General features: G+C 61.0%; 2 protein-coding genes across 2 annotated transcripts; one reads left to right on the top strand and one right to left on the bottom strand.

The window, feature by feature from the left end:
• Positions 1-105: 105 nt before the first annotated feature.
• Positions 106-4,402, top strand: KCNJ9 (potassium inwardly rectifying channel subfamily J member 9). The gene is made up of 3 exons (XM_026685986.2): positions 106-708; positions 2,718-3,675; positions 4,028-4,402. The coding sequence occupies exons 2-3, from the start codon at positions 2,742-2,744 to the stop codon at positions 4,342-4,344; spliced, it is 1,251 nt and encodes a 416-aa protein (XP_026541771.1). The 5' UTR covers positions 106-708; positions 2,718-2,741; the 3' UTR covers positions 4,345-4,402.
• A 1,471-nt stretch (positions 4,403-5,873) lies between these two features.
• Positions 5,874-11,950, bottom strand: IGSF8 (immunoglobulin superfamily member 8). Its single transcript, XM_087943596.1, is given in 9 exon segments — positions 5,874-7,162; positions 7,462-7,599; positions 7,706-8,110; positions 8,850-9,188; positions 9,191-9,223; positions 9,226-9,273; positions 9,594-10,064; positions 10,340-10,714; positions 11,697-11,950. Coding segments are annotated over 8 exon segments (1,860 nt in total). The 5' UTR covers positions 11,770-11,950; the 3' UTR covers positions 5,874-7,162; positions 7,462-7,483.
• Between the last annotated feature and the right edge of the window lie 3,646 nt (positions 11,951-15,596).

Raw genomic sequence — 15,596 nt, 5'->3', positions numbered from 1 at the left:
CATCGCTTCCAACACAGGTCGACCCTCCTTCTTTGCTTTGTGAGGGTCCTGCAAGGAAGATTCTCTCCCCCCACCCCCCGCAGATCTCCTGCCTGAGGTGGGAGAGAGAAGGTTGCAGTCATGAAAGGCCCCTGGCCCAGGGGCCGAGGAACATCCGTTTCCTCTGGAGCTCACTGTCTCACCTCCCCAGATCCAAAACAAAAAACCCCAAAACCAAAAAGCCATGGAAGTTGAATCAGCTTCCTTTCTGCTTCCGCCCGCAGGGACCTCTGCTGGGAAACATGGGTCTGGAGGTGTAGTTGAGACCCTTAGTTGCCAGCAAGGACCCTGCTCCCCTCCACTGCCTTCTGGTCGAGGGATCTGTGCACCGCAGGCTTTCATGCGCATCCCCGTGCAATTCAGCATCCCAGCCGGAGGACGTTCAGAGCAGTTGCCTTGGTGACGGTAGGGAAGAAAGGGCGCCTGGGAAGGGGGTAGATGACACACACATCGGGAGGGAGGGAGAGGAAGAGAGATCGGGCTCAGAGATGAGCTAAATTTAGGAGGAAGTCGAGGAGGAGGAGGAGGAGGAGGAAGCGGGCCCGGGCGTCTGGTCTGGGCTTCACCCCCAGCCAGGGATGTCCTGCGGGCGGCGGACGAGATGAGTGTGCGAGGCGGAGCTGCTGCAATCGCCCAGTCCGGAGCGCGGAGCCATTTCAGCACCACCAGGTGAGGACAGCTCCAGCCCAGGGCTGGCCCGGTCGGGGCAGTGGGGGTGGGGAGGTGGGGGTCCCCGGCGGCTCTGTCCGGGCGGAGGGGGCCCTTGCGTGTCCATCCTTCCTCTTCCGGGGGCTTCTGAGGTCCCCCAATTCGATGGGGCCTTCTTTTCAGGAATCAGGGCAGAGCGGAGTTCTGGCGCCTCCTTCACTAGAATAGCAGTCCTGCTGGATAGGCCGTCTTTGGTCAAATTTGGGGGAGGGGATTTGAATATAGGTGCGCTCCCCCGTATTATTAATCTAAAACATGGGTTGGGCTTGCGGAGCAGGAAGAGGAAAAGCCAAGGTTGTGCTTGAGAAAAACCAGCAGCTCTCTCTATGAACTTTGCCAGGTATTCTCTTCCCTGTGGATGTCAACACGGTTATTGCTATTCATCTTAGTTCCTAATAAGAACATCCGTGGGCTAAATAAATGATATTTCACGCCAACTCAGGAGCCTCCGGAGCCAGAGAGGTTTGGAGCCTGCTAGGAGGTGGAGGCAGGCCTGGGACTCCTGCAGGCTCAGCTCAGCACAGGGGTCGTCCCGTGAGCCCCTGGCCCAAGGGTTGAATGTGTGGGACCCCTGTGGCCAGTAGGACCCCACCCCCACCCAGGGCCTGTGTCCTCCAGGGGTGGGACAAGGTGGCCCAGCTAACCCCTGAGGGAGTGGATGGATTTCCTGGCAGTGGGTTTCAGGTTGGGGGCCCTGCAGAGCAGTCAAACTGCCCCCCCCCAATGAAATCAGATTTCTGTCCCCCTTCTCTGATAGAACATGTGGCATGGAGGCTGAGCAGGGAGGCCTGTCACTCAGCAAGTTTACACCTGCAGCTGCCAACTCACCCCGTGCCCTTGAGGGAGAAAAGGGGGGATACCTAGGGCTTCCTGAAGGTTTCCCCCCACCCCCAGTCCAGGAAAAATGGAAATGGACTTCACCGTCAGGGCAGAGAACGGGCCCTTGTTCCCACAGCGGCCAAGCCGTTTCTCTTCTACAGTCCCTGAACAACGAGAAGCCAAAAAGATTTCGCAGGCTGCCCCGTCTCCTTCAGACAGACTCCAGCCCACCTGGCCCATCCCAGCAGTCCTGCCCGCTTCCTCCTCCCAGGGTTTGCCCAATGGCCACTTTATAAAGCCAGCAGCCTTTCGAGCGCAAGAAGCTCGTCTAAAAGCAGGGCTCAACCTTTGGCCTGTCCAGAAACGGTGACCCAGCAGAGTCTCTAGATAACCTGGATTCAAGAGGGCGGAAGAAATCTCTTTTCCTCGGTTCCTGCCACCCAGCCACCCCCCCCTTTCCCCCTCCCCCTGAAGCTTTTGGACTGGCTCAAGGGTCACTTGCTTTCCAAGGAAGCAGCCTGGAGAATATTTACAGCGCAGGGAACCTTTGCTCATTTCAATGGTGCAACCTCAACTGGTTTCACAGTGTGGGCACTGTTTAAAAATAGCCTGCCTCTTAATTGGAGAAGAGGCCATCTGGGTAGTTTCTTAGCTTCTCCTCCTGGCCTCGCACGAAGTGTGGTGGCAAGGGCCGGCCCTGCAGCAGAGCAGTCTAGCCTGCTCCTGAGCAAACACCCCCTCCCCAGGCCCTCAGGCACTGGCAGGGTTTGCCTCTGCTCTGGACTCTCAAACCACCGTGAAGGGTGGGGTCCACTTGTGTGCTCTGTTTGCTTGCAATTGTGCAAAGCCAACACTTATGGACAGCTGATGAGTCCGTGTTTTGCAAAAACCCAGAGTGTGTGTTTCCAAGGGCAAAGTTCAGTCCGCAGACACCCAGAAGCCTCCTGGGAGCATGGTTCAATTCTCAAGCTCTGTGTCCCAGGTGGGCAACCCCCAAATGGGGTCACCCCCCCTCTTTTCAGCCCACCCGCTCCCCAAAGCAGCTTAGTAACCCTCAGTTTTGCCCCAGGGAGATTCCTTCTCTGTGCGGTCTGTGGCCTTCCGCTGTGCCGCCTTCCTCACTCGGGGCTCTGGCCTGGCTTTCCTTGCAGATCTGGAGGCTGCCCAGTGCTACGATGGCCAAGGACAACCCGGCTTTTCCTGCCATCCCCAAGACCCCTGTCTTTGAGGGCAAAGCGCCCCTTTCCTCACAGCCAGGCAAGTCGGCGGCCTTGCGGCGCCTGGGCGAGAGCCCCGAGAAGGCTGAGAAGAAGCGTGGGCGCCAGCGCTACGTGGAGAAGGATGGCAAGTGCAATGTCCAGCACGGGAACGTGCGGGAGACCTACCGCTATCTCACCGACATCTTCACCACTCTGGTGGACCTGAAGTGGCGCTTCAGCCTGCTGGTCTTCATCCTGGCCTACGCGGTCACCTGGCTCTTCTTTGGCCTCATCTGGTGGTTCATCGCCTACTGCCGGGGCGACCTGGACCACCTGGGGGATGATGCCTGGACCCCCTGCGTCAACAACCTCAACGGCTTCGTCTCGGCCTTCCTCTTCTCCATCGAGACCGAGACCACCATTGGCTACGGGCACCGGGTCATCACCGACAAGTGCCCCGAGGGCATCGTGCTGCTCCTGCTGCAGGCCATCCTGGGCTCCATGGTGAATGCCTTCATGGTGGGCTGCATGTTCGTCAAGATCTCCCAGCCCAACAAGCGGGCGGAGACCCTGGTCTTTTCTTCCCACGCCGTCATCTCGCTGCGGGACGACCACCTCTGCCTCATGTTCCGGGTGGGCGACCTGCGCAACTCCCACATCGTGGAGGCCTCGATCCGGGCCAAGCTGATCAAGTCCAAGCAGACCCAAGAAGGGGAGTTCATCCCCCTCAACCAGACGGACATCAGCGTGGGCTTCGAGACAGGTGACGACCGGCTCTTCCTCGTCTCTCCACTCATCATCAGCCACGAGATCAACCAGCAAAGCCCCTTCTGGGAGGTGTCCAAGGAGCAGCTGCAGAAGGACGAGTTTGAGATCGTGGTTATCCTGGAGGGGATGGTGGAGGCCACAGGTAGGTGGGTGGGGCCTGTGGGCTCCCCAAAGAGGCCAGGGGTGCAGAACCAATTTTGGAAGGAGCCACTTCAGCTCAGGTGAAGCGAAGGGGTTTTGGCTTGGTCGTCCCCATCCCACCCCAGCCAGTCCTAGCCACGTGCCTGTGGTCGCCTGTGGCCCGTTTTCCCACTGAACTCCTACCCTCCGTCAAGGAAGAGCCCCCAGCCTCAGGTGGGTATCAAGAGAAGAGCCCTCCCCAGTGGGTGCAGGAAGGCAGAATTGGGGTGACATAGAAATCAATATATACGAACTGGCAGCTGACTGTCCTTGTCCTGCTCCCCCTACCCAAATGCCCCCGATTTCCCCTGCAGGGATGACATGCCAAGCCCGGAGCTCCTACCTGGTGGACGAGGTCCTGTGGGGACATCGCTTCATGTCGGTCCTCAGCTTGGAGGATGGGTTTTACGAGGTGGATTACAACAGCTTCCACCAGACCTTCGAGGTGCCCACCCCCACCTGCAGCGCCCGGGAGCTGGCAGAGGCTGCAGCTCGCATGGATGCCCACCTCTACTGGTCCATCCCCAGCCGGCTGGATGAGAAGGTGGAGGAGGGGACAGAGAAGGGGGACACGGCGGACAAAGAGAGGAACGGGAACCTCACCAGCACCGAGAGCGAGTCCAAGGTCTGAGCGACCGCTGGACGGGCAGAACAAGCCAGGAAGCCTGGGCTGTGGCACAAGGCGCCCAGAGGGGGCAGGGAGCCATCTGGGCAAGTGAAGCCCTCCGGCCAGTTTGGACCTTGGGGGTTGTCAGCACCGACTGTGCAACCGAGAAGCTGCTCCTGGAAGTGCAGCTGAAGCCATTAGGAGGCAATGTGGCCCTGGACACCATATTCAAGGGGGGTCCAGCCCCTTGCTAGGAAAGACGAGGCCCTTGGAGGGAGGCGGGGCTCCACAGATGGGCCCCTGGGTTTTCTCCGCACTAAGGCCGAGGGGGCTTTGGCCCTTCCTGCTTCCCGGGCTTCCCAGCCGAGCCCCGAGGGTCTCCCATGCAAGCCCTAGTTGGACCTGGCCCTGCCAGGGGAAGAAACGGCCACCACCGAACAGCAAGGGGGCAACTGGGGGACAACGAGGGAAGGTGTGAAGAGGCAGCTGCACCAACAAGGAGGCAGTGAAGACAACCGGGGAGGACCATGGACGCTCTGGCTGCTCTCCTTGCCCCCCTCCCCCCCTGGGAGACCCTGCGGTTTCCAAGTGGGCACACTTTTGCACAATTTAGACAACTTTTTTAAAAAACACCGCACAGTTCGCTTTGGGCCTGCCAAAGACCAGGAGATCCCCAGGGGGGTGTAGGGAGAAATGTGGCCTCAGCGGAAAGCCCAAAGCCCTGGGGAGGGGCTGGAGGCCTCCTTTGCCAGAGTCGGGGAGGGAGGCCCCAAAGAGGCTGCTTTGATTAGCGAGTTTTTTCCGCCCAGCAGACCCGAGACCCAGCACTGCACGGCTGGCTGTTTCCCCCACAGGACAAGAAAATGCTCCTTGATTTAGGATATGGACTAAGAGGTATATTGACATTCCATGTTTTGAAATAAACCTTACTGCGCAAGCAAGGAATTGTGTGTCTGCATATATTTGCCTATGAAACTCAAAAGCCCCCGGCATTTTATGCTCCAAACCAGACAGTTCTTTTGGGAGACTGGCCTCCTTTGGCAAAGGTAGGTGGTTTACAGGAGAGTTTACACTGGAAAACAAGGGGAGCGGGGTGCATTTCCTAGAAGCCAGTCAAGCATTTTGAGCCACTTTTCACAGCTGCGGTGGTTTTGCAGCTCTGCAGCGCCCCCTCTTGCTCCTGGCAGGGAAGGGTAGTGCAGCTCCCCCAAGGGGGCCCCAGAGCAAGAGAGATCAGGCCAAAGAGCCAGTTTGGGTGCCCTCCCCCCATGGCCCCAAAGCCCTTGCAAGGAAATTCTAGGCCCAGAGGGTTCAAGCAACTCCCTCGTGCCAGACGCCTCTGTGAGCAAATGGCAGCCCCCCCTTGGAGGACGAAAGCTGCCCCTTCAGATACCGCTTGGCCGTTTTTCCCCTGGTGCCCTCTTGATGCCCAGGAGCTGCAGCCCCCCAGGTCCCAGCCAGCCTGTTTGGAAGCTGCCTCTCTTCCCCGACCTGCAGGATCTTGTGGCTCCTGTTTTGGGGGCTTCAGAAAACTTGACAGAAAACTTAAAGTGACTCTTCACATTTTTATTAAAATCCCATTTGGCCCCATGAACATTATTTTCAAGTTTGAGAGCTTCTCCCCCACCCCCACCCCGCCCCCCAGTTGAATGTGAGCACCATCCAACGCTCCTGGCTGGGCAGGTCTCGCCCTCTTCCCTCTGAGCGAAGGGCAGAAGTGCATGGACGGAAGATGCCCGAGGGATGCCAGGAGCCCAAAGCCACTCTCTGGGCGAGCACTGAGCTGTGGGCACAGCCTGGCCTTTCCTGCTGGCAACAGAATTTGGAGGGGGAGCCAAGGGCACACACTCACACGCAACACAACACAAGTGGCACGCACACGACTTGCTTGCATTGGTGGCACCGCTGCGTTCCTAGAGAAGTCCAGAGGTGCCTGCTGGGGTTGAGTGCCTGGGACGTTTGCAGAGTGGGGCAGAAGCAAAGCCTCCCTGGAGGGAAACGGCCTGGCCGCTGGACACAGAGCCGCTCTTCTTCAAAAGCCAAAAGATGTTGGCCGCTCAGCTCTGGCCCTTTGGCTAGGCGGCCTCCACGGTGCCTGGGTCCCCTGCTGGGGTGCAGCCTGTTGCTGTGGCATCTCCCTGTGCCCGTCAGGGACTCCGCCAGCAACTTGGGCACCAGGAAACCAAGGGCCAGGGGAGGGGGGGCCTCAGGTCCTTAGGAGGCCAGGCGTGGGATGGAAGGGTGCCCCTGATCCCTCAAGGGGTTCATTGGGCACAATCTGGGTGACGGAAGATGGCTGCCCATCGTTCTAGGCCTCCAGGTGAGACTCCGGGGCAGGCAGGCATCCCTCTCACACCTGGAGCTTCTCTTGGAGGAGGCCATGACTCCCTCTGGTTGCCCCCCCCTGGGGGGGGGAGGGGCATAGAGAGCTTCCAGAAGCCTCCAACAGAAGAGAGAAAGGCTGCACCCCGTGCAAACAGGAGGCGCTCCTTCCTGGCTCAAATAAAGGAGGGGCCCTGCACCCCCTCTTGTGGCAGCCCTTCCAAAGCGCTGAGGATGCGGCCGGGCTCTGCCAGAGTCCAAACAGGTGAAGCCAGAAGACACGGCTGCCTTGATGAGCTTCAGGAAGCAGCCACCGACGTTGTTAAGAAGAGCAGCGGGGAGGGCCTGCAAATGGAGGGGAGGGGGATGAAGGAAAGCCCATCTCCTCCTCCTCCTCCTCCTCCTCCTCCTCCTCCTCCTCCTCCTCCTCCTCCTCCTCCTCAGGCAAAGTGGAAAGAGGGACAGAGCAGAGAGATTTGGCTGAGAAGGAAGCATCTTGGGGACCGGCAAGATTGCAAAGCTATACGGGAGACACAGAAAGAAGAGACACCTGAAACACCCTCTACCTCCTGGGGGGAGAGGGGCACTTGGATGAGGCTCTCCTAAATTACGCCCCCGGTGCCCCCAGAAAGCAGCCTCTGGCAACTTGCCTGGAACCGTCTCCGGAAGCCACGAAGCCACGGAAGGAGCTTGTTTAGGACCTTGCCTCCAACGGAGCCCCCTCTCTTGGAGCTGCCTGGACAGGCTCAGCAAATGGCCCTGCCACAACGAGCCGAGCGAGCCCCTCTTCTCAGGAAGCCCCCAGGGAGACCTGCTCACCTCTGGCCTCCCGGCTGGGCGTTCACCTCTTGCGCAGCCTGGCCATGAAGCAGCAGGTGACTGAGACCAGGATGGAGACCCCCAGAAGGAGGGCACTGGAGATGCCAACTGCCAGAGGGAGGAGGAGGGTGTCCAGGGCTGAGGAAGCAAGGGGAGGAAGGCATCAGCCCTCGCGCAGGGGAGGGCCTGGCGGGAGGCCCAAGCAGGGGGAGACTCGGGGCCGAAATGGCCTGGCTCTACTCACCCAGTGGATACGGGTACACAGTGACCACGTTGGACTTGGCCGAGGCGGCCTGATACCAGCTGCGGTCAGGGGAGCGCACCCAGGCGGTCACAGCGCAGTGGTAGTCCCCTTCATCCGAGGGCTGGACTGCGTGCAGGCGCAACCGGTGGCTCTGCGGCCCCACTTTATCCACGCTCAGGGCCCCTCCAGACGGCGGCCTCTCCAGCTGCGCCACCCCCTCGCGGTCCACAGAGGCCAAGAGGACCCCAAGCGGGGAGGAGTCCGGCTGGGGCAGCTCTGCCCACCAGCTGAGAGCCAGGTGGACGTCCTGAGCCGATTCCACAGAGACGTTGCACCGGACGTCGGCTGTGTTGCCGCGGTAGAGGGTGGGCAAGGGCAGCCATGCCACGGCCCCCAGCACCACCGCTGTGGAGAGAAGGAGGCAGCCTGAGAAGAGGGCAGGAGCCCCTGCCACCTCCCACGGGTGCGAGAGCTCAGCCAGAGTTAAGAGATTCATGGCATGAATTATCATGCGCGTAATTATGGGATGGCAGGCAGTGCTGAGAAGACGAATGGCCTCTGGGGAACGTTTCCGTTCTTCTGCTTCCCTCAATAAAAGCAGGCAAAGGCTCCTTTTCTGCCACCGTATGTTTAAGGTCGGCTGAAAAGGTAGTCCAGCCGGCTGCTCTGTTTCACTGGGGAAGCCTCAGGGAATCCAAGACCAAGAGAAGTTCATGGTTCAATGCCCTTGGAGTCCACCCCTAAATTTGAGCGGTGACTGAAGTGGGGCACAAGAGTGTTTCTAAAATCCTTTTGGCCCAAACACAACAATATCTAACTAGGGAAAGGCAGCCCATAGAGGCCTCTGGAATTTGGCGGGTCATTATTATGACCCATCTCTCTTTTCTGATTGCACGGATTCAAATTATGGCTACTTAAGTCTTCCGCCACGTTCCAGAGGCTCTACAGCCTCCGGGAGAATTTGATCTCTGTAGATCCCAGCCCAAGAGAAAACCGGAATGGCTCACCCATTGCATCAAATCTGGAACCTTTCCGCATTTCTTGGGAAATTAGTTCAAGTGGGCAAGAACCCCGCTGGCCCTCATGTGCCCCCGCCTCAAAAGGCCAGCTCAGGTTAGCTCGGTGGGGGAAGAGGAAGGGCTACCTTGGGACTTGACCTCCACGCTGACCGCCTCAGAGCTCAGGGTGGCCAATGGACGAAACTCTGCGCTCGGAGACCGCGAAAAGGCCTGAACCTCACAGTGGTACGAGCCCACGTCCACCGGCTGGGCTGACTCGATCCGCAGCCGGAAAGCGCCCAGAGGGGAGTCCAGCTTCTGCAGGGAGACGTGCCTCGTGCCCGTGTTGCGGTTGGCGTAGTTCTGGCCCAGGACAAGCCCTCCACTGGCCTCCAGCCGGGCGACCAGATGCCCCTCCCCGGCAGCCTCCTTCCTCAGCTCCCAGCTGACCGCAAAGGCAACGTGGGGCAGGAGGAGGACAGGGTTCCGGAGATGTTGCAGAAGAGCTCCAGGGAATCTCGGGGCTGAGCAGGGCGCTGGGGGGCCCAGCAGACACCGAGAGCTGGCTCGCTGGAAGCAAAGCGCAGGGAGAAAAGGGGGTCACGGGCTCAGAGGTGGAAGAGCACGGCCCCTCCCTGTCCGTGACAGTCCTACACGTGCCCCACCCCACCGATCGGCTCCCCGTGGTAACCCCAGAGCAGGGTGGCCTCAAGGCCCAACAGGCAGAGTGGAGTGAAGGGAGAGACGCTGGCAGGAGGGAACTGGTGCCACTTCTGAGGTTGGAAGGCCACAAGATGATGAGGGAGGGGCCCCTTGGGAAATGTGGAAGGGGGGCTCCGTGAGGCTCCCCCCAGGCTATAAAGGGGTGTTTGGGGGAGGAGCAAACCCACCTATGCTTTGAACGGAGACATCAGCCAGTACCACCCGTTTCTCAGTGATCTGCTGCCAGCTGCCATCAGGGTCCTGGATCCACTCCCCGGCGGCGCAGTGATAAGTCCCGGAGTCCTCTGGCCTGAGCCGGTCCAGTGCCATCTGGTACTTCCAGTCACCCAGTTTGACCAGGGAGAGCTCCCGGGCCAGGCGCCGCAGGGCAAAACGCCCGGCTGCCTCCAGGGCAAAGTCCCGCCGGAGCCCGATCACCTCCTGCTGCAGCCGGGGACTGCCGGGTGCAGAGACAGCGAAGGAGGCCGCGAGGTGGGTGTGCTGCTGGGTCCTGCTGGCCACGGAGCAGGTGAGCAGCAGGTCCTGGCTCTCCAGAAGCACCACCTGGGGAGGGGGAGCAGCCATGGCCCCCTGGACCCAGAAAGGGGGCTTCGCACCAGAGGAAGGGGCAGCGGAGACTGAGAGCTGGTCCGGGATAACTGCGGGGGGGGAGAAAGGGATGCTGTCAGTTCCCCACAGTCCCTCCCCACCATCCCCCTGGAAGATGAGCCAGACCAGCAAGGACCTCTCCCTCTTCCCCAGCCTTGATTCCACCCAAGTGACCCTAGCCGCCAGTCCGCAGCCAGTTCCTGGGGGCTGGACCCTGCCCCACGCAGCTTGGGGTGACAGTGCAGGAAGAGGAGCAGAGGAAACAGGCCTGCTCGTTCCTCCCTCCGGTTGTGCTGAACCGCCAGCATCGAGATGGCGGACATACCTCTGACCTCCACCTTAGCGCTATAGGTGCCCTGGTATTTGGAATCCGTGGTGGGCGTGTAGCACTCGTAGATCCCGGTGTCCTCCATCCGGACTGCCCTGACACGCAGTTCCACAACATTGCCCCGAAGACGCAGGATGGAGACGTTGCCGGCCTGCACTCGGGCCCCAAAAACGGCGTAAGGGAAGTTGGGATCGCGTGTGCTGACCATGCCGATGGAGATGTCGGGAGCCGAGAGGCGATACAGAAACCACTCAAACTGCTGCAGGGAAGGACCCTCAAACTCGGAGACGTTGCAGGGAATGGCCAGGGTCGTGCCTTCCACGCGGTACAAGGGCCCCGGGGGCAGGTGGACCTTCCTGGCACCGCTGAGGGCTGTGTGGGCAACGGAGGCGGGTTAGCCAAGTGGCTCTGAGCTGAGTGACCGATGAGCCAAGCAAAGGAGGCCGAGGGCCTTGGCTGAGGAAGGGCTCTAACTGAGGAGGGCGCCCATCCCACCATCCTGGGGCCTGGAGGGGCAGACACGCATCTGGCCAACCAGGAATCCTCCCTCCGCCCCTCACACAAGGCCTCCCTGCAGCCAATGAGAGAAAAGGGCCTAATCTTGTAACAGCCTCATTAAGCCCAACTCGGGGTCCTCGGGGAGCCCGGAGTCTGGGAGAACGGCAGGTGCAAAGGGCCTGCCCTTCCCTGGAGCTGCCACCCGCACCTAGCAACGGGGCAAGGGCTGGCACACGGGGCCTCCAGCCGGAGAGGCTTCGTTTGCAGCCCCCTTGGGTAACCCCCCAGCCGGGCTCGTGCAGGGAAATGGACACACGCATGGGAGGCTGCAGGGGGCCTGGGGTAAATCGCAGCTGGACTGGGCAATGGAAGGAACCCCCGACTTCCCCAGCAGGCCACAGCAAGCCGGACTGTGCGGGGAGGCCTGGGGGAGGAACGGGGTCAGCCGATCCTGGCTGGGAGGGGGGCGCCCATCCTTCTGCCCAGCGGCAGCCCTCAAAAGCACCGCATCTCGGCCGGGCAGGCTCAGTCTTCCCAGGCGCCTCGGGCAGCTGCGCTCCTTGCCCGGGATCAGATTCCAACGCCGATCCTTCCACGCTCTGCGGGGCAGGAAAAGTCGCGGCGCAATCCCGAGGCCGGGAAGGGAGGCGGAAAGCGCCTCCGGGGACTCACCGGAATCGGCCGGCCCGGCCCGCAGGGCCTGCTGGAGAGCGAACCGAGGCCGCCTTCCTCTCCCGGCCTGCACGGCCCGCCAACCAGCCCGCCCTTCCCGCCGCTACTGCCGGCCGCGGCCGCGCGCCCGCTGCCCCGCGCGCCCCGGAGGACCCACCGCGCCCCGACCGGCCCTGCCACGCACCGGCCAGCGGGAGAAGGAGGAGGAGGAGGAAGCCGAGGCGGCGGCGGCTCGGAGCCCGCGCGGGAGCATCCATGGCTGGCCGGAGACGCGGCGAGACCCTCTCCGAGACGCCGAGATCCCAGCCGCGCGCGCAACGGCTCTTACCCGGCGCGGCTGGGGCGGCGGCTCGCTTCGCCCGCGGGGCCCAGGAGACGCGGGGCTCGGCCGACTAGCCACGCCTCCGCCTCCGCCGCGCGCCCGCCCGCAAAGCCCGGGGTCGCGTGCGCGCGCGAAGCTGCCCTGAGCCCCCGTCGGTCTGTGCGTGGCCAGGGACGTCGCGCTGGCAGGGCGGGCGTCGCTCGCCTTCCCTCCCTCCGGGGCAAATGGCCAAGGCGGACGGAGGACGGTGAATGAGGCGCGGGGGTGGGCGGGGGACAGACCGGAGCTCGGCGCTATACCCGGTTCGGCGGAGCCCTTCTGAGCGGTGCAGCGGCCCCCGGGGGCGCCAAAGGCCGTCGCAAAGGCAGCTGCTCCCCTGCAGGAACGAGAGACGCCCGCCAAGAGACTCCGAAGTCCACGGGGACCCTAAATAGGTCAAAGCGGGTGGCGGCTTTGAAGGAGGAGCGAAAGTCGGAAGGGCCCAGTCGCGGCCGCCCTCAAAGGACGGTGGATTGTAACAGGAACTGCCGGCCGGGACCCTTTGTCTGTGGAACTCATGGCCTCAAGGTGTGACTGTGGCCACCAGCTGAGCAGCAAACACAAAAGGAACCGGTATCCAAAGGCATCTGACTCTGACTGGGCAGCAACAACACTGCGAGGGAGGCAAGATGAAAAGTTGCCCAGACCCTGCGGAGTCCTGCCGCCCCTGCAGTGGGTGGCCCCTCAGAGCCCCTGCAGGCTCGTTGTTAGCAGCACCCAGACTGGCTTTCTTGGCTGGGGGGAGACCGCGGAGGCCAGAGACCTCCCCCCCTCCCCCCTTGCAGAGGGTCTCTTCGGGGAGAGAACTCAGAGGAGGAGTTCTCTGGAGAGGGAGGGAGGGAGCGAGCTCTTCTCTCTCACAGGCACACACACACACACACACACACACACACACACACACACACACATGCCAAAGAGCCTGTGGGGCTGGGTCTCTCGGGTCCCTTCCCTGCGGTGGACTTGGCGCTCTTTCACAGCAGCATTTATTTACACAGCTTGGGAAGGGGGGGGGGAGGGACCAGCCCCCCTCCCAGGGCATTCTTTCCAGCTCCCACCCCTCCCCGCCAGCCAGCCTGCAGCCTCTGCGTTTCCCAGGCTGCAGATTCGGAGGCACAAGGCCGCCAGGTTCCCTTGGCGATGGGAAGAGCTTGCCTGCCAAAGATGAGTGTGCTGCCCCACTTTCACAGCACAGAAGGGTTGGGGGGCCCCCGGGGCAGCCCCAGCCTGGTGCCAGTCTGCAGCCGAGAGCTGGCCAGAGGCGGCTGCCCACCCACCCACCCACCCCCAAATCCCCTGCAGGAAGAGTCCTGGATCCTTCATGAAGAGGGGACAAAAGGGGCCCCCAAGGAGGTTCGGGGGCAATTTCTGGGTTTGGGGGCAACAGTCGCAGTGTGAAACCGAGTCTTCCTTGTCCTCATGCTTGCTTCTAACTCCCAGCCCTCTGCACATGCTCTCTCGCCACAAGCTGCCCTTGCCAAGGGAGGGCTGGAGCTGCCCCCATGCCTGGCAGGTGCAGCCGGGAGCCTTTGTGCTCCTTGCATTCTCGTTTGGCTCCTCGTTCGCTCAGCTGACCTCTTTTCATCCCGGCCGCTTGGGAACATTGGCAGGAGACGGACGGGCTCATTGCTTTCCTGGGCCTGCCAGGAACCAGGTCTGCCCCATTCCCCGCCTGGGTTTTTTCCACTTGGATTCCACAGCTTCCTACTCGGAATTACAATGGAGGCCCAGATCGGCTCCGGGTGAGCCCTTCCTCCCACCCCACACTGGACCCCTCATTGCTGGGAGGGTCAAGCGGGGGGGGGGGTGGGGGCAAAGTCCCTCTTCCCACAGAAGGAAGCCTCAAGAGAAATGCACGGAGCAAATACTTTGTCTTCCTTGACATAACATGGGAAGGTCTTTTGGGGGGGAACATCTCCTCTCTTTCCACATTTACAGGCGTGCAAAGGAGCCCCAATCTTCCAGTTGGGAATGTCCTTCAGGCCCAAGAGGGGCTCTGGACCCCTCCCTTTAGTCTCCCCAAGGGGATTTCTGCCCCACTCTGAGCCCCCCTTCCCGGGAGTCCTGCCTGGCGGGAGCCTCTTGGAGGGAAACGGATGCAGGACAGCTGATCCATCAAAGGGAAAAGCGCTTTCCCCTCTTTCGGTGCTGGATTGCTATGGACTTGAGGCAGGGAGACAGAAAGTCTGTGGCCCAACTACGGGGGGGGGCTTTCAAAACAGGCTCCCCTTTTCTGACCCCTTCAAAAAGGATTAGCTAAATGCAGAGAGGAATGAATCAGCGGCAGCTCCTGGGGCCTCCTGCTCTACCCCCACCCCCAACAGAGTTTTGCCTGAGGCTCCGATGGCTGTGGAAGTTCGTCGTCCAGGTTGTCCCAAAGGCACCTGGGCTTCCTTTGCCTTCCCTCCTCGGCCGAGAAGCTGCTTCAGTTCGGACCTGCTCTGGGTAGGCAAGTCCTGGCCAAAGGAAGGAGCGTCTCTGGCGGGTTTTTCCGCTGACTCCGCAGGCCTTTGCTGGTCCTGGTTGCACAAACAATGGCAAGGAAGAGAGCCAGGAGCCTGCAGGGCAAGGGAGCCGCTGGTGTCCATCCAGCATGACTGTCCGGAACAAAACAGCAGGTGCTTCCGTGGCCGGGATGCCCGGCCAAGTTTTGTGGGTCTCAGTGGGGAAGGATGAAGCAGCAAAACGAGCCACGGCGAGCTCCCCCCACCCCCACCAACAACTTTCCAGCCTCAGCTCTTGATTCTCCTGCCTGACCAGGACGTGAGCTGCTCCTTCCCTCCCCTAGTCCCCCCGACACCATGTTTTATAATGCAGGAAACCCAGTCCCGATTCAGGAGGGGGCTGCCTTCGGTGCCCTCCTAGGCAGGGGCCTGGTGCACAAAACCATCCCTACCACCACCCCCCACTGGATTTCAGGAAGCTTCCCCCCCACTTTGCATGTGATCATCCTGCTGGGGCCACTCTGCTTGGCACAGAGACACACAAAAGACAACAAAAACACTGGACACACAAATGATCCTCCACGCAGGAGCACAAGTTGCGTTTGTAAGAGAAGGAGGCTGTTTTTCTGCCCTTCAAACACCTGCTCACAGCTTCCTGGCTGAGACCCTCCCATGGTGCACAGCGAGGGAGCATCGCCTGACTGGGAAACTGGTCCCAAGGGGGCCCCACCAGCACATCTCCAGTTTCACAAGGGCCCCAAAGCCTTGTGCAGCGGGGGAGGGCTCTCAAAATGCAACCCAGGGGACTCCGGTTCCCCAACAGCTGTGTGGCCAAGGGGAGCCTGGGTGGGTGAGGCTAGAAGGGCTCCACCCTCCCACTGCATCTCTGCAGACCCTCCCTGCCAGGGAGAGCCCCTTTCCAAAGAGGTAAGGAAGAACGGAGGCTGGAAGGAAAGCGGGGGAAGCAGGGGGAGAAGTTGTCAAATTGCTTGCAAACTCTTTGGGTTCCTTTGTATCCAGTGGGATATTTGTTTGCTTGAGGTTTTATTTAAAAAAGAAATGGAGTTTCTCTTCGGCAATTAGTTACACAAAAACCTTAACTCTGTTCTGAAAGCAGCTACGCATCTGACTCCTCCCAAGTGCAGCTTAAAATCAAGGGGCTTTTGCAGAGGCCCCCACCCGTGACTGAGACCCACAAACACACCCGCAGCCCTCTCTGGGACGCCCAGGGCATCGGAGTAAGGCCCCAAAATGGAATGTCAAGGCTTTTCTTTTCTGCCCT

The sequence above is a fragment of the Notechis scutatus genome, chromosome 14 (genome assembly GCF_049901735.1).
Source record: "Notechis scutatus isolate UNSWTSFEM ecotype Mainland chromosome 14, rNotScu1.2, whole genome shotgun sequence".
Taxonomy (NCBI): Eukaryota; Metazoa; Chordata; class Lepidosauria; order Squamata; family Elapidae; genus Notechis; species Notechis scutatus.
Note: the sequence above shows the minus strand (reverse complement) of the source record. Positions and strands in the feature narration are given on the sequence as shown.